Source organism: Salminus brasiliensis, chromosome 24 (genome assembly GCF_030463535.1).
Source record: "Salminus brasiliensis chromosome 24, fSalBra1.hap2, whole genome shotgun sequence".
Lineage (NCBI taxonomy): Eukaryota > Metazoa > Chordata > Actinopteri > Characiformes > Bryconidae > Salminus > Salminus brasiliensis.
In genome coordinates, this window is record NC_132901.1 from 4,718,415 (window position 1) to 4,738,323 (window position 19,909).

The following is a 19,909-nucleotide window of genomic DNA, read 5'->3' on the forward strand; positions in this document are numbered from 1 at the left end:
GAAAGTTTCATATGGTATCTGATTGACGAGTTCCACTTTGATGAAGTTTCACTGGCTCCACCAGGGAGCTTCTTAGACTTAAATATAAGTCATGAATAGTGTAGTTTAGATATTTGTATTGTACATCAGCAAAACATCCCTACTACCATCTAGTGGCATCCTGGTGTAGCTCAGCATTTTAGTACCTTCTAACAGTGTCTGCTTTTCTAGACAATTCAGTTCCACTCCTAGATCAGTTCTTTTATAAGAACAGCTCCCACAAATGAACAGAGTCCAAACAGCTGCTATTGAACAATCTAACAAACTGAATGAAAAGTTTCTATGAAATAAATTCTATCACACTATCGCAGAATGCTTTTCTACATGTATATATAAGGGTTGGGGCAAATATCTTAAACAAGTGCTAGTGGATCTATGTCTGATGGACTGACACATAACAAACTGTCCAATTTCTTTTCACAATTCCACTTACCTGGGTAATTAAGAAGAGCTGACCATGGTTTCTGGGCAGCATTGTATGAGCTGCCTGTTGAAGGACCATCCACAACGTCTCAATGGGGTTCATGTCAGTTCCTCAGCCATGGAGAAGTGAACATCAGTTATGGCAAGCAGTAAAGCATCCTTGTGTGAAGGCCATCAGCTTTGAAAACATGGCTTAAATACCCCACTGTAAATTTGAAGAATCACACTTGCCTTTTCATAGACTATACACATAGACTATAACTCGGTCCTGCAGATTTCTCCTCTACAACATCCAGAGAATTCGACCCTTCCTCTTTAGAAAGTCACCCAGGTGCTCGTTCAGTCTCTCGTCACTTCAAGACTTGACTACTGCAACTCTCTTCTGGCTGGTCTCCCTCTGCGCACCATCAGGCCCCTGCAACTCATTCAGAATGCAGCGGCACAGGTCGTCTTCAACATTCCTAATTCAGCCATGTCTCTCCACTGCTGCATTCTCTTCACTGGATTCCTGTAGCTGCTGCCCGCATCAGATTCAAAACCTTGATGCTGGCCTACAAAGACCAGAACAGACCAGCCCCTCCGTACTTGATTGCAATGGTCAAAAGCCGATCTGCACCAAGAGCCCTTCGAGCTTCAAGTACGGCTCGGCTCGACCCGCCATTCCTCAAAATCCACACAAGACGAGCGTCTAGGCTTTTTTCTGCCCTGCACCAAAGTGGTGGAACAAACTTCCCCTGGGTGTCCGAACAGCAGAGTCCAACACTCACTGTCTTCAAACCCAGACTGAATACCCACCTCTTCTGAGAGTACTTGGGTGAATAGCAGAGTGGTCTCCTTACTGACTTGTGTTTAGTCGTGTCTAAACTTAGAGGATCTTTGGATTTTTAGTCTATTCAAACTACCTGAGGTTATTCTGGTAGACTACTTACTGGGGTTACCTGTGTGTTTCATGTGGAGTGTTCAACTGGAGGTTAGCTGTGGAGAGAAATGGAGAATTATTATGACAGCAAAATCACTGTTTTTCAGTCAGCTTTGCTAACCAGGAAGCATACTTCACCAATCAGCCATAACAAGTGAAGTACAACAACACTGATTATCTTCATCTACAGTGGCTCTTGTCAAGCGGTGGAAATATTAGGCTGCAAGTGAAGGTGACGTGTTAAAATCAAGACAAATGGGCAAGCATAAGACTCTGAGCCTAAGACTCTCTCCTTTAAGAGGAAGCTAACTGTGATGGCTAGACAACTGGATCAGAACTTCTCCAACACATCAGGCAGGTCTTGTGGGGTGTTCCGGGTATGCGGCGGTCAGTACCTACCAAGAGAGGTGCAAGAAAGGACAACTGGTGAAGCCAAAGGACACTGTCGGAGGTCTTGTGGAGTCCATGCTTCAAGTGGTCAGATCTGTAGTGGCAAAACAAGGGGGGCCTAGAAGCAAAGGCAATTGGTCTCTCTTCTCCTGTTGATCAGATATGAGACACTTCGGTCCCACACCAACTGGATGGACAAGGAGGGCTTGAAGTCGACTTTTAACTGAGGGTCCCTTTGCTTTTTTTTTAAAGCAATAAAGGCAGGTGGAAATATAATATCATAATATATAATATACTAATATAATTCGATGAAGTATAGCATGCCACTGGCAGCTCTTCACTTCACGCCTCAACTACAACAGCTTATTTAAAGGACAGTGAACTGTGTGGGTGAAGTGATGCTTGTGACTTCCTTTAGCACTTAAGAGATGAAGCAGCCCTCTGAGACAACACAAGTGAAGAGGAACAGGAGACGTGTTGACTGGTTTGCTGAGACTCCTAACATCGGTGAGTGGAACTGCTTACATTTAGTCAGTTAAATGTTCATGAACTTATGAATTCTCGACTTATTTTTTACATGATTTTTCTGCATTAGCTACATTTTAGGCATTCATGTTTAGATCCTCACTCCATTTGTGTTTCATTTCCTTCTTACTTGACCTCTCAGATAGAGCTGTAGCCAGGGGGGGGGGGGGGGGGGGGGGGGTCAGGGCATCAAGCCTTCTAAACTCCTTCTTTCCCATTACTTTCTAATAGGAACGCCTCCACATGTTCATCTGACAGAACACTGTTTCTAGTTCTCTAGGTCCTCACTGTATTAGCATGATGCTAGCACACACTCCCTCACTGCTAAAGCTAGCCAATATTGGATGTTTGATGTGTGATTCTGACTTCTCGGAATAATATCGAACCACCCTGTTAAAGCACGGCCTTTTCCGCAACGTCAGAATATATATATATATATCGCTGTGAGCAGGGTCATGTGTTAAGAGGGTGACCGCATTGTGGCTTTCATAATAAAAGGACACCGGAGACACATGCTGTGTCTGTACTGTGGTTAGTAGGTTGAGGCCAGAGAGGGGGGTTTCGAGGACAGCGGCAGTGTGTGTGCATGTGTGAGAATAGGAGGGAATCGTGTGAGCTGTGATAATGTAGATTAATACATGCACATTTATGCATTTATCAACACTAATACGTGGCCTTGATAGCCTATATGACTATTTTACATATATATATTTACATATATAAATATATTTTTATACTTCCAATATAAAAACACAATATATCATATATACACATTTTTATAATCATCTATATTCAAAGTGGATCTAAATGCTGGATTAATGTCATGATAACAGGCTATTATTATTATTATTATTATAATTATTATTATCAGGTATCAGGATTCATTCACAGGGAATCCAATTGTCATTGATTAAGTTAATCAATAAATGTAACCGTTCAGGCCATGTCCTGCTAAGTAAATTAATAAAGTAACCTATTAGAGCAAGTGTAAATAAGCATTTTTGTCTGTGTCTACAACAGTGGCATTACGCTTGGCTTAAGTCTGAGTCTATAATAATAGGGGTTCATTTGGAATGGTGGAGGGGGGGGGCCTAATTATCGGATGGGTGTGAACAATGTGGAAACAGTATTGTTCAGTATAGCCTATATGGACACTCAATTATTGGGACACTTGCTTATTCAATGTTTCTTCTGAAATTAAGGGTATATAAAGTTGTAATAATATAAAATATAGAGTTGATCCTGCTTTTGTTGGAGTAACTGTCTCTACTGTCAAGGGAAGTAGGCTTTCTTCTAGATTATGGACCATTGCTGTGATGATAAGAGCATTGGTGAGGTTAGGATGTTGGATGATGATCACCCCTCCCCCTTATCCCCAACTCCCCAACTCATTACAAAAGCATTTATCCAGCACCATCCATCTTTTCAGAGAACACAGTTCTTCCACTGCTCCACAGCTCAATGCTGGGGGGTTAATACCCCCCTCTAACCCATGCCTGGCATTAGGAATGGTGCCAATAAGTTTCTATTTATCTGCTCCAGAGAGTACTATTCTATTGGCAGTACTTCTCTACAGGTCTAGTACAAGCTGTATGTCTGCTCATCTGCATCTGCATAAGCATTAGAAAGCATGTCCATAATCATTTGGACGTATAATGTTTGTGGTAATGGACAGAGCCACTTCCTTAAAAAAACAGAGGAAATAGGCCTCTTTCCTTGGTCATTTCCAAGCCACACATTACTTTAGGTCATTGCTGTGTGTTATTTGGGTTTATGAACTTTGGAACCCTGTAAAATTGTAATGTTCATGCTCTTCTCCACCTCGTTATCTCCTGGATATTAGAAAGATGTCTCAGGATGATTACGAGAATGTGTGCCGTCCCTATCAAAGAGGAGATCGAATGGAGATGGTGGTGGACATCTACGAGAGTGCGGATGCTGTTAGAGCCCCTCAACCCACCAGGGTAAAGAAGGAAGATACCAGCACACATGGGGAGCTACAGACTCAGCACACAGGTATCATTACACTCCTTTGAAAGTAAAGTTGAGTCTGGATGTGAGAATATTTGGTTTTGCTCCCATGAGGAGATTTGCATTTCCCTCTGATTCATTTTTGCAAATACTTTTATAGACATTGAGACTTGCTAGTTTTTCAGACCAGAGTTTTCACAGAAGAATGTGTTAAACGTACCTACTGTGACAGGAAGATCGTTTCTCACTAGCATACAACCAACCACAGAGGGTGGAGTTTACAACTCCACCCTCCAAGTCAGTTACAACAACTACACAAGACAGGGTTACGAGGTTCACAATTTCCCCACCAAATGTGCTCATTGTTAAGAGTCCCTTTTTGTCTCCCTAAATGTACTGAAGGGTGTAGGAAAGGACAGCAAAGCACCATTGCATCAATGCATATTGGTCCTGGTGTTGTAGAGCAAGTGACCCAAAGACAGATATGTGTACAGTAAATGAGGTAGAGGAAAAAGTGTGGTGCAAGGATTGTATGTAATACCAAAAAAGACCTCTAGGACTTGACAGCTGGCAACTACAGCCATGTGAGCAACTGTCTCTACCATCTCTACCGTCTGGACAAAAACATTAATGAGGTCAGCATGTTGGATGATCACCACCCCACCTCATCCCCACCTCTCCAAAAACCTCCTCATCCTAAAAGTATTGGATGGAGTATCACCCATCATTCCAGAGAACACAGTTCTTCCACTGCTCCACAGCTCAATGCTGCTGGGGGGCTTAAAACCCCTCTAGCCCACGCCTGGCATTAGGCAACATGGTGCCAATAGGTTCATGTTTATCTGCTCCAGAGAGTCCTATTCTATTGGCAGTGCATCTCTACAGAGATTAGACAAGCTGTGTCTGTGTGTACATGCATGTGCACATCTAATTGTAATTGTAGGGCAGTGGTGGCTCAGCGGTTAGAGCTCCAGGCTGTCGATAACAGGGTTGTGGGTTCGATTCCCGGGCTCGGCAAGCTGCCACTGTTGGGCCCTTGAGCAAGGCCCTTTACCCTCTCTGCTCCCCGGGCGCTGGAGTTGGCTGCCCACCGCTCTGGGTGTGTGTGTGTACTCACTGCCCCTAACACGTGTGTGTGTGAGTGTGTGTTCACTACCAGATGGGTTAAATGCGGAGGACACATTTCGCTGTTAAGTTGTTCTGTTGTTTGGGCTTGTGGAGGGCTTTTGGTTTTGGAACATCTGGCTGGCATCCTTGCCTAAACCTCACTAGTCTGATGTGGAGCTGATCCAGGACAACTCCAATAAAAAAAGGTGCTAAATAAGGACACCAAGGAAACCAAATACAAATAGTTTTAGGGTCGAGGGTCAAAAAGACAAAGATGAAACATTCTCTTCAACATTTTAAATAATAATAATTCCTCATTTTTGTTTTGTACAGTTTCAGAGCAAAAAGGAAAGGAGCCACAGGGCTCATAGGATTGCTATGCAAAAGACTTTCAGGATGATTTAGTGAAGATTTAGACTCTGGAGTGGTGGTGCACTGTTCTACTGTGCAGTGATACCCTCACAGATCTGACCATCAGAAGAAAACCTCATCACAACATTCAGTGTCAGAAGTTGTAATAGGAGCAACTAAACAATCCTGAGGCAGTTCGCAGTTCTGTGAACTGGTGAAGTTACAACAGAACCGTTTGGTCGAAATGAGCCAAAATATGATGGGAGAAAAAAGGCTGTGGAATTTAATGAAAAGAACACCTTTGTTAAGCACAGGGGTGAATCGAGCGGGTTGTGTTGCAGCCAGTGGCCCAGGGAATATTTTACTGGTAGAGAGAAGAATGGATTTAGTTAAATAGCATCAAATCTAAGAAGTAAACATCTCAAACATGGCTGGCCTCCACAGCAGGATAATAATAATGATTATAAACACACCTTAAAATCCACAATGGAATACCTGAAGAGAAGCAAGCTAAATGTTTTACTATGTCCCTTACAGTTCCCTGACCTAAACATCAGTGACAATCTGTGGACAGACCTCATGAATTTCACTTTAAAGAGCAGAAGTTTGAATCCCAAAAACTCTACAGTGCACCATAATCAGGACACATCATGTTATGGAGGGTGACCTGCTGGTAAGAACTGGCAGTTAATAAACTGAGGGGGTAGTGGATTTAGATGACACCAGTGCACATCATCAGCTTTTTTGAGGAATAGAAACAAACTGCTGAATGAAATATGAAGGTTTGCATAGTTTGAGGAACTGAAACTGCATGCAGCAGATGCTACAGTTGAGCTAGACCAGAAAATAAGAGTGCATGTGTTTCTGTGCATTCACCACTAGGTGGAAACACAGCAGGAAGCAGACGCTACAGACCGGCTGCAGTGTGTCTGGGGCTGCTGTGTGTTTTCCTGCTGACTGCCATCACACTGCTGTTGATCAGCTTCATCAACCTGACTGCAGAGAGAGACCAGTTACAGACCAGCTACACCAACCTGACTGCAGAAAGAGACCGGTTACAGACCAGTAACACCAACCTGACTGCAGAAAGAGACCGGTTACAGACCAGTAACACCAACCTGACTGCAGAAAGAGACCAGTTACAGACCAGTAACACCAACCTGACTGCAGAGAGAGACCAGTTACACACCAGTTACAATCAACTTAGAAAAGAGAGAGACCAGTTACAGACCAGTTACACCAACATGACTAAGGAGAAAGACCAGTTACAGACCAGTTACAACCAACTTAGAAAAGAGAAAAACCAGTTACAGACCAGTAACACTAACCTAAATGTCAAAAATGTAAACCTGATTAAAGAGAGAGACCAGATACAGACCAGTAACACCAGGCTGACTGCAGAGAAAGACCAGTTACAGACCAGTAACACCAGGCTGACTGCAGAGAAAGACCAGTTACAGACCAGTAACACCAGGCTGACTGCAGAGAAAGACCAGTTACAGACCAGTAACACCAGGCTGACTGCAGAGAGAGACCAGTTACAGGGGGAGAGAGATGAGCTGCAGAAGAGGCTTTGTGAACTGAGTAAGTGATTATTGATGATTGATTATTGGGAACTGTAACACATCCTCTTCAGAAAGAGCAGAGCTTATTCACTCACTACAAAATAAAAGCTCCTCATTTAATGAGTTTGTGTTTTTTTTTTACCAGAGCTGTCAAAATAAAAGTCCACATTAGAAATGTAGAAAATCTTCATCTAGATGTTGAAAGCTACCTCAGCTCTGCCTCTGCTGACCATCACTGAAAGTAACCTGCAGTTTAGCTTTAATGAGGTTATTCAAATGTAGAGGAACATCTCCCAGCTCTTCAGCAGATCAGCTCATCTGAACAAAGCATCATGTTCACAAGGAACAGCAATACACTCTGTGCTTCTCTCAGTGCTCTGCCTCACATTTCAGACATTTCTGCAGGCTGAGAACCAACCAATAAGTTCATGCACATATACATACACTATATAAAAAGACACATATGCATTTTTTCTCACTGTCTGACATGAAATCAGAATAAACTTTTCCCATTTTAGGTCAATTAGGATGAACAAAATTATTTCCATTTGCTAAATGCCAGAATAACGAGAGAGACCTTTTTTAAGGCAATTTTTATTACTTTCTTCAAAAGTCAAAGGTTTAAATACATTTCATTAGCATTTGCTACCATTGCCCTTAAACTGTATGACTTGGGTCAAACGTATTGGATATTCTTCTACAAGCTTCTCACAATAGTTGGCAGGAATTTGGGTCCATTCCTTCTGACAGAACTGGTGTAAATGAGCCATGTGTGTAGGCCGCCATGCTCACATATGCCTTTTCAGCTTTGCCCATACATTTTCAATAGGTTCGAGATCAGGGCTTTGTGATGACCACTCCAAAACATTGCCTTTGTTCTTCTTAAGCCACTTGGTAACCAGTTTGGCAGTTTGCTTTGGGTCATTGTCCATTAAGAAGACCCATTTGCGCCCAAGCTTTAACGTCCTGGCTGATGTCTTGAGATGTTGAGGTTCAGTATTTCCACATAATGTTCTTATGTCATGATGCAGCAAAACAACCTCACAACATGATGCTGCCACCCCCATGTTTCACAGTTGGGATGGTGTTCTCAGGCTTGCAAGCTTCCCTTCCCCCTTTTTCCTCCAAACGTAACGATGGTCATTATGGCCAAACAGTTCAACTCTAGTTTTGTCAGAACACAGGACATGTCTCCAAAAATTAAGGACTTTGTCCCAGTGTGCATCTGCATACATTAATCAGGCTTCTTTATGTTTCTTTTGGAGTAATGGCTTCTTCCTGGCACAGTGGCCTTTCACACTCTTACCAGCTTCAGCCAGCATCTCCATAAGGTCTTTAGCTTTTGTTCTTGGGGTAATTTGGGCACATTTCGGACCAAAGCATGTTCATCTCTGGGACACAGAACTGGTCTCCTTCCTGAGTGGTACTGCTATTTTGGTTGTACTTGCGTATGAGGCACCTTCAAGCATCTGGAAATTGCAAATTGAAAGGATGAGCCAGACTTGTGCAAGTCCACAATTCGCATCCTGATCTCTTGGCTGATTTCTTTCGACTTTGTGTGTCTCTAATTACCTCAGATGTTGCCAAGAAACCTATCAGAAGCTTCCAAAGACATGACATCATTTCAATGACATGATAATTTGGGCTGTCCCAAATTGTTTAAAGGCACAATAATCTTAGTGTATTTAAAAATTGCCTCGGAAAAAAAAAAGTTTATTCTAAATTCATGGCAGACAGTGAGAAATAAAATGCATATGTGTCTTTTTATATAGTGTATGTAAACTTCTGGTTCTAACTGTACAGGCAGCAACTTTAGCTGGATTAGAAAAGCAGATTCTAGGTAGTTTAGCAGTTTTGTAACGAGGAGCTACATGCTGCAGACTTTTAGCTGTGTACTGACTTCTATATATCTGAACTGAGTAACGCATGACTTTCTCTCTGAAAAGTGCTTCACCAGGGATGGAGAAGATTTAGATCCAGTCTTTACTCCATCACTACTGAGAAGACAGGCTGGTCTGGGACCAGAAATGAGTGTCAAAGGAGAGGAGGAGACCTGGTGATCATTAACAGCAGAGAGGAACAGGTGAGAGAGAGTTTTGACCCTCTGGTAAAAGACTCAGGACTATCATAGCCAGCTCAGCTACACCTGCTACCAGCTTTTCCACTTCACAGTCACCCAGATGTCTGTGCTGCACCATTCCAACTACCCATCATTGCAATCTTCCATCAGTTTCTCCCTTCCATCCACATCCAGGGAGGTTAGCTACAGTGCCATGGGCTGTAAATGTCTTAATGACGTAGTGCACAGTGGACCCAGGAACATAAAGCTCTCTGGAGATGGACTTGTAGCTTTGAGATTGTCCACACACTTCCACCATTCTGCTTCTCACATGATCACATGATTGAAGTCCAGTTATTTCTGACCGTTTTGAAAAGCCTGTACTTGATTCCAGTCCATTTCTGGAGCAGTTTCTGAAAGAAGTGCAGGGGTGCCAATATTTCTGTCCATGGCTGTACTTTCACAGTGGAGGTTTATGTGCTTCTGTCTGGTGTTTATATCCTTATTAGAAGTGTAAGCCTTGTCCCCTAGTTCGGTCCTGGTCCACAGCCTGTGTTGGAGTCTAGTCTGATTACTGTGTGTGTGTGCACTCAAAGACCAATTCGAATGTGTAACAAACTTCTGATTCTGAGACAGAGACTCTTCTCCAGCTGTATCTGTTCACATGCTGTCACACTGTGCTGGATTTCAGGAGTTCCTCAATAAAGAATTTGGCAGCAGTGAAGCTTGGATTGGTCTGAGTGACTCAGAAAAAGAGGGGGAATGGAAATGGGTGAACGGCTCAGCACTGACCACCAAGTAAGAGACCACTGAACTGAACTCTGACCATGATGCAGTTCTTCACTGTAGCTGTCTGAAGATCTAGATGTGAAATAGTGAACAGTCTGATTCTGTGTGTTTCAGATTCTGGTGGGGGAAGGAACCCAATGATTATGGAGGAAATGAGGACTGTGCTGTAACTGGATATAACGGAGCTACACCTGGTGCAGTAGAAACCTGGGCTGATTTTCCCTGTCTACACTCTACAGTCGGGATCTGTGAGAAACCTTTAGAGGGATGTAAATCAGAGTCAAGAGCAGAGGATGGTGTTAAAGCTCTGCACTAACATCTGTGTGTTTACATGGTAAATCTTCCTCACTGCAGCTGTTCTCACTTCAGTCTCAATACAGAAGACTTAAGATGCTTCACGAATCCAAGTGCAGAGTTTGTTTCATGTATTTATTCATGAGCTGAGTGTGAGGTATCTATCTGCACACCTCTGTCATTCTGTAGTGTGGTAATTGTCATATTCCTAAAATGTCTATGTCTACAGCTTTCCACCAGGGGGCGCTACTGACCTTTCAGTAGCTTTAACTGAAGGATTTACTGTAAATCTACAAAATCTCACAAGCTTCCAATGTCTGTTTAAGCTACAGCTGATCTACCTGCTATTAAAGTGAATGTACAGCACTGTTAGCTTGGTGCTATCTAAGAGGGTTCAGTGGAGTTCTGCTGGTAATCACTCCATTTCCATCATCTGAGATCTGCAGTCTTATTTTTAATAGTGCTATTTTTCAAGTTGTGATGAGGTAACACTGCTACTATGGAAGTCTGTCAGTTATAATAAAGTTTGCAGTGTTTCTTCATTGCGTTGTATCCTTTCTGTGTGATTGTCTTCTGTGGTGGAACTCACCTCAATCACCTGAAATAAGAATATACAGAATATAGAGTCCTGTGTCAATGTTGGAAGCATCTGTGGATATTACTGAAAAGCACTGATGGTGGCAGTGGTCTTGGTTTTGCTTGTAAAGACACCAAAGTCACCTTATTCTGCTATATGGTAAGAAGGCGGGATTACACTTAAGAATAAAGTGATTGACAGCCTTGGCTGGAACAAACCAGTCGTCTTCAGGACCTGCATGGCGCCCTTTCTGTTCATTACATGGAGGAGCTGAGTTTGTAGTGGAACTTCTATGAACTGCGTTTTTACTGTTGAAGCATCCACTTACCGGACAAACTAGGAGCTTCTGCTCTGTAAGCTCAGTGAAGTCGGTCTGAGACACGCTTGGTCTGGGAGAGCATGAGTAGACGAGTCTGGCTCCATCTCTGGTCTCTACTGCACAGATTCTGGTTGTAAATTTGACAGCATGGTTAAGAGTTTTGGCTTAGTTTCTACAAAACATGTCAACAGAACTTGTCAGCAGTTTTTAACCTAGGCTGTAAAGCACACAGACATTTAATGGGTGGAGGACTTGTTTACATGATGACTGAAGGACTGTGACAACACGGTCCTCCTAACAGCAAATGTAAGTTGATTGTATTCAACATGTATTTAGCATATCAGACTTTACTGGCATTTAGTTTTCCTCCCATTAAAGCAAGATAATACAGATGTATTACAGATGTAGGCTGTAATGATGATGATTTAGTCCTAATGTAAAGCAGACTGTATCTGAACTGTAGCCTCCACTGACACAGTTTTCACACCTCTGTCACGGGGTCACTTAAAGGAAGCACAAAGTCACAACCAAAGGGTGGTGACTTCTGTTTACAGACAGCTTCACGAATAAACCGCCATCGTAAACAAACACCATTAAAGAGGAGCACTGTCCTTAAAAACACACACACACACACACACACACACACACACACACACACACCGAGTTCAGAGTTCCTGATTCTCCTGTCAGAGGTGAGTAGCTACTTTATGTACGTGTGATTCTTCAAGACGTTTCTGAGAGATTTATACATTTACTCAGACGTGAGGAAAAGTTTTCCTTAGTGTTATTTAGCCTCACATTTAACCATTTAGCCTCACATTTAACCATTTAGACTAACATTTAACCATTTAGCCTCGCATTTAACCATTTAGTCTCACATTTAACCATTAAGACTCACATTTAGCCATTTAGCCTCACATTTAACCATTTAGCCTCGCATTTTACCATTAAGACTCACATTTAACCATTTAGCCTCACATTTAGCCATTTAGTCTCACATTTAACCATTTAGTCTCACATTTAGCCTCACATTTAACCATTTAACCTCACATTTAGCCTCACATTTAACCATTTAGCCTCACATTTAGACTCACATTTAACCATTTAGCCTCGCATTTAACCATTTAGTCTCACATTTAACCATTAAGACTCACATTTAGCCATTTAGCCTCACATTTAACCATTTAGCCTCGCATTTTACCATTAAGACTCACATTTAACCATTTAGCCTCACATTTAGCCATTTAGTCTCACATTTAACCATTTAGTCTCACATTTAGCCTCACATTTAACCATTTAACCTCACATTTAGCCTCACATTTAACCATTTAGCCTCACATTTAGACTCACATTTAACCATTTAGCCTCGCATTTAACCATTTATCCTCGCATTTAACCATTAAGACTCACATTTAACCATTTAGTCTCACATTTAGCCATTTAGCCTCACATTTAACCATTTAGTCTCACATTTAACCATTTAGTCTCACATTTAGCCTCACATTTAACCATTTAGCCTCACATTTAGCCTCACATTTAACCATTTAGCCTCACATTTAGACTCACATTTAACCATTTAGCCTCGCATTTAACCATTTAGCCTCGCATTTAACCATTAAGACTCACATTTAACCATTTAGTCTCACATTTAGCCATTTAGTCTCACATTTAACCATTTAGTCTCACATTTAGCCATTTAGTCTCACATTTAACCATTTAGCCTCACATTTAGCCATTTAGCCTCACATTTAGCCATTTAGTCTCACATTTAACCATTTAGTCTCACATTTAGCCTCACATTTAACCATTTAGCCTCACATTTAACCATTTAGCCTCACATTTAACCATTTAGTCTCACATTTAGCCATCTAGCCTGACATTTAACCATTTAGACTCACATTTAGCCTCGCATTTAACCATTTAGCCTCACATTTAGACTCACATTTAACCATTTAGCCTCGCATTTAACCATTTAGCCTCGCATTTAACCATTAAGACTCACATTTAGCCTCACATTTAACCATTAAGACTCACATTTAGCCTCACATTTAACCATTTAGCCTCACATTTAGCCAATAAGCCTCACATTTAACCATTTAGCCTCACATTTAGCCATTTAGTCTCACATTTAACCATTTAGTCTCACATTTAGCCTCACATTTAACCATTTAGCCTCACATTTAACCATTTAGTCTCACATTTAACCATTTAGCCTCACATTTAACCATTTAGCCTCACATTTAGCCATCTAGCCGGACATTTAACCATTTAGACTCACATTTAGCCTCGCATTTAACCATTTAGCCTCACATTTAGACTCACATTTAACCATTTAGCCTTGCATTTAACCATTTAGCCTCGCATTTAACCATTAAGACTCACATTTAGCCTCACATTTAACCATTAAGACTCACATTTAGCCTCACATTTAACCATTTAGCCTCACATTTAGCCAATAAGCCTCACATTTAACCATTTATCCTCACATTTAGCCATTTAGTCTCACATTTAACCATTTAGTCTCACATTTAGCCTCACATTTAACCATTTAGCCTCACATTTAACCATTTAGTCTCACATTTAACCATTTAGTCTCACATTTAGACTCACATTTAACCATTTAGCCTCACATTTAGACTCACATGTAACCATTTAGCCTCGCATTTAACCATTAAGACTCACATTTAGCCATTTAGCCTCACATTTAACCATTTAGCCTCACATTTAGCCAATAAGCCTCACATTTAGCCATTTAGCCTCGCATTTAGCCATTTAGACTCACATTTAGCCATTTAGACCCACATTTAGCCATTTAGACTCACATTTATCCATTTAAGCCCTCATTTAGCCATTTAGACTCACATTTAGCCTCACATTTAACCATTTAGCCTCACATTTAGCCTCACATTTAACCATTTAGCCTCACATTTAACCATTTATCCTCACATTTAGCCTCACATTTAACCATTTAGCCTCACATTTAACCATTTAGCCTCACATTTAGCCTCACATTTAGCCATTTAGCCTCACATGTAACCATTTAGACTCACATTAAGCCTCATGTTAGGCTCACATTTAGCCATTTAGCCTCGCATTTAACCATTTATACTCACATTTAACCATTTAGACCCACATTTAACCATTTAGCCTCACATTTAGCCTCACATTTAACCATTTAGACCCACATTTAACCATTTAGACTCACATTTAGCCATCTAGCCTCACATTTAACCATTTAGACTCACATTTAGCCTCGCATTTAACCATTTAGACTCACATTTAGCCTCACATTTAACCTCTCTCAGACTCTCTCTACCTCTTTCAGACTCTCTCTACCTCTGTCTCTGTTCTACAGAGAGATGTCTCTCAGTGTTTATGAGGATGTGAGCTCCTTTGGGCAGCTGAACAGTGAAGACCTAGAGGACTTAGTGGTGGTTGTCTATGAGAGCACAGACACTGTCACAGGCCATGATCCCGACACAGAGATGGAGTACACCAGCCTGAAGAAGAAACTCCAGCTCCTCCACTCAGGTTTCAGCAGTAAGTCTTTTTTCCCACTGAAATGTTTAATCGTTCATTTATTAGTTTTTTCTGATTTAAGGAGAAGCTAAAGTTGCTTAAACTGGTTGTTGGTTTTCTACCCAGTGTCCTCCTCTTCAGTTTATTCATTAGTATCCACTGACCTCCTGACCCAGGAGGTTCAAACCTATGACCTTATGATTGTATGCGTAACTGCACTACTCCACAGCTGGAAAAGCAAATTCTGTGTCCAAGATAAGAATAAAAGGTCAGTTGACTCAGAGCAGAGTGACCTGGGTTTAGGGAGTTTCTCAGGGTCAGAGGTCATTGTCTATGCTAAGATAATGAACCAAAACCAGTACTGGAAACCAGTTTACCAGAGCAGAGTGTTTAAAGTAATGCTTATACTGGGACATTTTCTGACTGAGTGGCGCAACTGTCTAACTGTCTGACTGCCAAGAAACAAGAAACATCACATCTTCCATCATCAGAAATCTCCCAGTCTGGGAAAATCATATGATGGAGGGTGATCTAATGGTGAGAGTTAGCGATGAACAGATTCAGGGGGCCGTGGACACTGAGTAAACACACCTTCAGCAGCTACGTCTTATTAAGAGGCAGCACACTCACTGCTGTTACTGAGCTATACTTACATTCTACTGTGGATTGAGGAGAGGTGAATTATCAGGTACTGTGGTGAATTATGAAGTACTGTCTTTAGTCTGAGGAGCTGAAACTGCAGGCAGCAGATGCTACAGATGAGCTACACTAGAAAATAAGAGTGCATGTGTTTCTGTGCATTCACCACTAGGTGGAGACACTGCAGGAAGCAGATGCTACAGACTGGCTGCAGTGTTTCTGGGGCTGCTGTGTGTTCTCTTGCTGGCTGCCATTACACTGCTGTGGATCAACTTCACCAATCTGACTGCAGAGAGAGACCAGTTACACACCAGTTACACCAACCTGACTGCAGAGAGAGACCAGTTACAGACCAGTTACACCAACCTGACTGCAGAGAGAGACCAGTTACAGGGGGAGAGAGATGAGCTGCAGAAAAGGCTTTCTGAACCGAGTAAGTGATTATTGATTGTTGATTATTGGGAACTGTAACACATCCTCTTTAGAAAGAGCAGAGCTTATTCACTCACTACAAAATAAAAGCTCCTCATTTAATGTGTTTTTTAACCAGAGCTGTCAAAACAAGAGTCCACATTAGAAATGTAGTAAATGTTCATCTAGATGTTAAAAGCTACCTCCGCTCTGCCTCTACTGACCATCACTGAAAGTAACCTGCAGTTTAGCTTTAATGAGGTTATTCAAATGTAGAGGAACATCTCCCAGCTCCTCAGCAGATCAGCTCATCTGAACGAAGCATCATGTTCACTTTTAAGAGGAACAGCAATACACTCTGTGCTTCTCTCAGTGCTCTGCCTCACATTTCAGACATTTCTGCAGGCTGAGAACCAACTAACAAGTTCATGGACATATAGGCAGCAACTTTAGCTGGATTAGAAAAGCAGATTCTAGGTAGTTTAGCAGTTTGGTAAAGAGGAGCTACATGCTGCAGACTTTTAGCTGTGTACTGACGTCTATATATCTGAACTGAGTAACGCATGACTTTCTCTCTGAAAAGTGCTTCACCAGGGATGGAGAAGATTTAGATCCAGTCTTTACTCCATCACTACTGAGAAGACAGGCTGGTCTGGGACCAGAATTGAGTGTCAAAGGAGAGGAGGAGACCTGGTGATCATTAACAGCAGAGAGGAACAGGTGAGAGAGAGTTTTGACCCTCTGGTAAAAGACTCAGGACTATCATAGCCAGCTCAACTACACCTGCTACCAGCTTTTCCACTTCACAGTCACCCGGATGTCTGTGCTGCACCATTCCAACTACCCATCATTGCACTCTTCCATCAGTTTCTCCCTTCCATCCACATCCAGGGAGGTTAGCCACAGTGCCATGGGCTGTAAATGTCTTAATGACGTTGTGCACAGTGGACCCAGGAACATAAAGCTCTCTGGAGATCAACTTGTAGCTTTGAGATTGTCCACACACTTCCACCATTCTGCTTCTCACATGATCACATGATTGAAGTCCAGTTATTTCTGGCCGTTTTGAAAAGCCTGTACTTGATTCCAGTCCATTTCTGGAGCAGTTTCTGAAAGAAGTGCAGGGGTGCCAATATTTCTGTCCATGGCTGTACTTTCACAGTGGAGGTTTATGTGCTTCTGTCTGGTGTTTATATCCTTATTAGAAGTGTAATCCTAGTCCCCTAGTTCGGTCCTGGTCCACAGCCTGTGTTGGAGTCTAGTCTGATTACGGTGTGTGTGCACTCAAAGACCAATTCCTCGAATGTGTAACAAACTTCTGATTCTGAGACAGAGACTCTTCTCCAGCTGTATCTGTTCACATGCTGTCACACTGTGCTGGATTTCAGGAGTTCCTCAATAAAGAATTTGGCAGCAGTGAAGCTTGGATTGGTCTGAGTGACTCAGAAAAAGAGGGGGAATGGAAATGGGTGGATGGCTCAGCACTGACCACCAAGTAAGAGGCCACTGCACTGAACTCTGACCATGATGCAGTTCTTCACTGTAGCTCTCTGAAGATCTAGATGTGAAATAGTGAACAGTCTGATTCTGTGTGTTTCAGATTCTGGTGGGGGGAGGAACCCAATGATTATGAAGGAAAAGAGGACTGTGGTGTAACCGGATACAAAGGAGCTACACCTGGTGCAGCAGAAACCTGGGCTGATGTTCCCTGTCTACACTCTACAGTCGGGATCTGTGAGAAACCTTCAGCTGGAGTGTAAATCAGAGTCCAGAGCAGAGGATGGTGTTAAAGTGCTCTGCAAGTCCTCACTGCAGCTTTTGCTTGTATCATGTATTTATTCACGAGCTGAGTGTGAGGTGTCCATCTGTACACCTCTGTCATTCTTTAGCGTGCTAAATCTCATATTTCTAAAATGCCAATGTCTACAGCTCTCCACCAGGGGCGCTACTGGTCCTCAAGTAGCATTACTGCAGTATTAACTGCAGTCTCATAAGCTTCCAGTGTCTGTTTAAGCTACAGCTGATCTACCTGCTATTATACTTGCTATAATACAGTGTTTATATTCTGATGATGTCGGTCAGTTATAATAAAGTTTACAGTTTTGCTTAGCTGCTACAACCCTGTGTTATGCCATGTTTTGAACACTGTGGTTTGGACTCTGGGGTTTGAATGTCGTGTTTGTACCCCACTAGTAAGAGGAACCCTCTTAAAAAGAACACATTTGAGGCTTTAATCTAAAGTGTAATTAACGCTATCAAGCCTAGCAGAAGACAGCTGGACAGTGATGATGATGATAATGATGAAGAACCATCACCAAAAACACATCTCCTATCAGCTCCCAGGATAACACCACACCTGGGGATACACACTGGGCCCCGACCATTCTCTTCCCCAATCCTCTACTCACCCACTACATCATAGGCTCCTCCTCGGCACCTCCCTTCCCATGTTGTAACACTGGATAGTAAATGAACTAGCACACATATATAAGATGTTCCTACACCTGATAATAAAGGTTGCTGTGGTCGTTTATGATCCGGTCAGCAACGCTTCCATTGGGACATGGAAGAGGACAAGATGACAAGATCCTACACCTAACAGCTAATTACCTTCCCCTCACCCCCTAGACTGCAAACTCTTCACAGGGGTCATCTCCCTTTGTCGGCTTTCAGTGAATTAAGGCCAGTTACACTGACCTGACACAGATACACTGACCTGACTGCAGAGAGACCAGTTACAGACCAGATACACTGACCTGACTGCAGAGAGAGACCAGTTACAGACCAGATACACCGACCTGACTGCAGAGAGAGACCAGTTACAGACCAGTTACACCACCCTGACTAAAGAGAGAGACCAGTTAGACCAGATACACCAATCTGACTGTAGAGAGAGACCAGTTACAGACCAGATACACCAACCTGACTGTAGAGAGAGACCAGTTACAGCAGCCTGACTGCAGAGAGAAACCAGTTACAGGGGGGAGAGAGATGAGCTGCAGAAGAGGCTTTCTGAACTGAGTAAGTGATTATTGATTATGGGGATCTCCTACCTTAATTAGTTGCTTATTCTTCAAGGCTTCTACTTCTTAATTCTTGGGTCGTCTTGCTGCAGTTTGCTCTTTCGAGGACTGTCCACAGATTTTTTTTTTTTTTTTTTTTTTTGGATGATGTTTAGGTCAGGGGACTGTGAGGGCCATGACAAATCCCTCAGCCTCCACATCTTGAGCCAGTCCACAGCAACAGATTTTATGGTGTGTTTAGGATCATTTTCCTGCTGTGTTTGTTCTGCTGGCTGACCTTTTTTATACCGTTTTTACTGTGCTGCCCGCAGAATGTCTGCTCCCGAGCAAGTCCTGAAGCTTGGATTGGACGAACGAACCCACATGATGCAGTTCTTTGCTGTAGCTCTCACTGTAGATCTAGATGTGAAACAGTGAACAGTCTGACTCTGTGTGTTTCAGGTTCTGGTGGGAGGGGGGAACCCAATGATTATGAAAATGATGATAGTGTAGTCGGGATCTGTGAGAAACGCTTTACTGGGTTTTAAATGAGCTCTTCATTGGGGCCCACATATTTAAATCAGGCGACTGTGACGACCACTCCAGAATCTTCCAGGACTTCTTCTGGAACTAAGCCTCGGCGAACTGTCAGGTATGCTTGGGATCACTGTCCTGTTGGAAGGTCCACATGCTGTAGGTGGGGTGTTTTTTCCAGCGGATGCTTCATTCTTCCTCCTCCAGACACACCACCGATCCACAGTACATAAAAGCTCCAGTTCCGTTTCATCACTCCACAGAACAGAATCCCCAAAACGTCTGCGTTTTCATCAATATACAACAAACATGCTACGTTTATTACTACTTTCATTTATTAGCCAAAACTGTATCAGCGGCATATAGCTCACAGACTTTTAGCTTTTATAGAAAGCAGCGATTTCTGCTAAAGGTTTCCCTAAGTACTGACTCTTTGTTGTACCCCTATTATGTATTCAGGCTGACCACAGTCTTCA

The 19,909-nt window shown here is 42.3% G+C and overlaps 2 protein-coding genes across 2 annotated transcripts; both read left to right on the forward strand.

Moving 5' to 3' along the window:
• The first annotated feature begins 2,187 nt into the window (after nt 1–2,187).
• Nucleotides 2,188–10,939, forward strand: LOC140546882 (uncharacterized). The gene is made up of 6 exons (XM_072670329.1): nt 2,188–2,278; nt 4,140–4,312; nt 6,608–7,309; nt 9,237–9,373; nt 10,041–10,147; nt 10,253–10,939. The coding sequence occupies exons 2-6, from the start codon at nt 4,144–4,146 to the stop codon at nt 10,452–10,454; spliced, it is 1,317 nt and encodes a 438-aa protein (XP_072526430.1). The 5' UTR covers nt 2,188–2,278; nt 4,140–4,143; the 3' UTR covers nt 10,455–10,939.
• Nucleotides 10,913–17,657, forward strand: LOC140546352 (uncharacterized). The gene is made up of 6 exons (XM_072669541.1): nt 10,913–10,917; nt 14,684–14,868; nt 15,659–15,919; nt 16,481–16,617; nt 17,286–17,392; nt 17,498–17,657. The coding sequence occupies exons 1-6, from the start codon at nt 10,913–10,915 to the stop codon at nt 17,655–17,657; spliced, it is 855 nt and encodes a 284-aa protein (XP_072525642.1).
• The last annotated feature ends 2,252 nt before the right edge of the window (nt 17,658–19,909 follow it).

What these genes read in the sequence shown, in the direction of transcription:
- LOC140546882 (XM_072670329.1), top strand. Translation starts at nt 4,144, where the DNA reads ATGTCTCAGGATGATTACGAGAATGTGTGCCGTCCCTATCAAAGAGGA. An exon ending in TTAACAGCAGAGAGGAACAG is followed by an intron (nt 9,374 to 10,040) that starts GTGAGAGAGAGT and finishes GCTGGATTTCAG; the next exon opens with GAGTTCCTCAATAAAGAATT. An exon ending in GGCTCAGCACTGACCACCAA is followed by an intron (nt 10,148 to 10,252) that starts GTAAGAGACCAC and finishes TGTGTGTTTCAG; the next exon opens with ATTCTGGTGGGGGAAGGAAC.
- LOC140546352 (XM_072669541.1), top strand. An exon ending in CCTCCACTCAGGTTTCAGCA is followed by an intron (nt 14,869 to 15,658) that starts GTAAGTCTTTTT and finishes ATTCACCACTAG; the next exon opens with GTGGAGACACTGCAGGAAGC. An exon ending in TTAACAGCAGAGAGGAACAG is followed by an intron (nt 16,618 to 17,285) that starts GTGAGAGAGAGT and finishes GCTGGATTTCAG; the next exon opens with GAGTTCCTCAATAAAGAATT.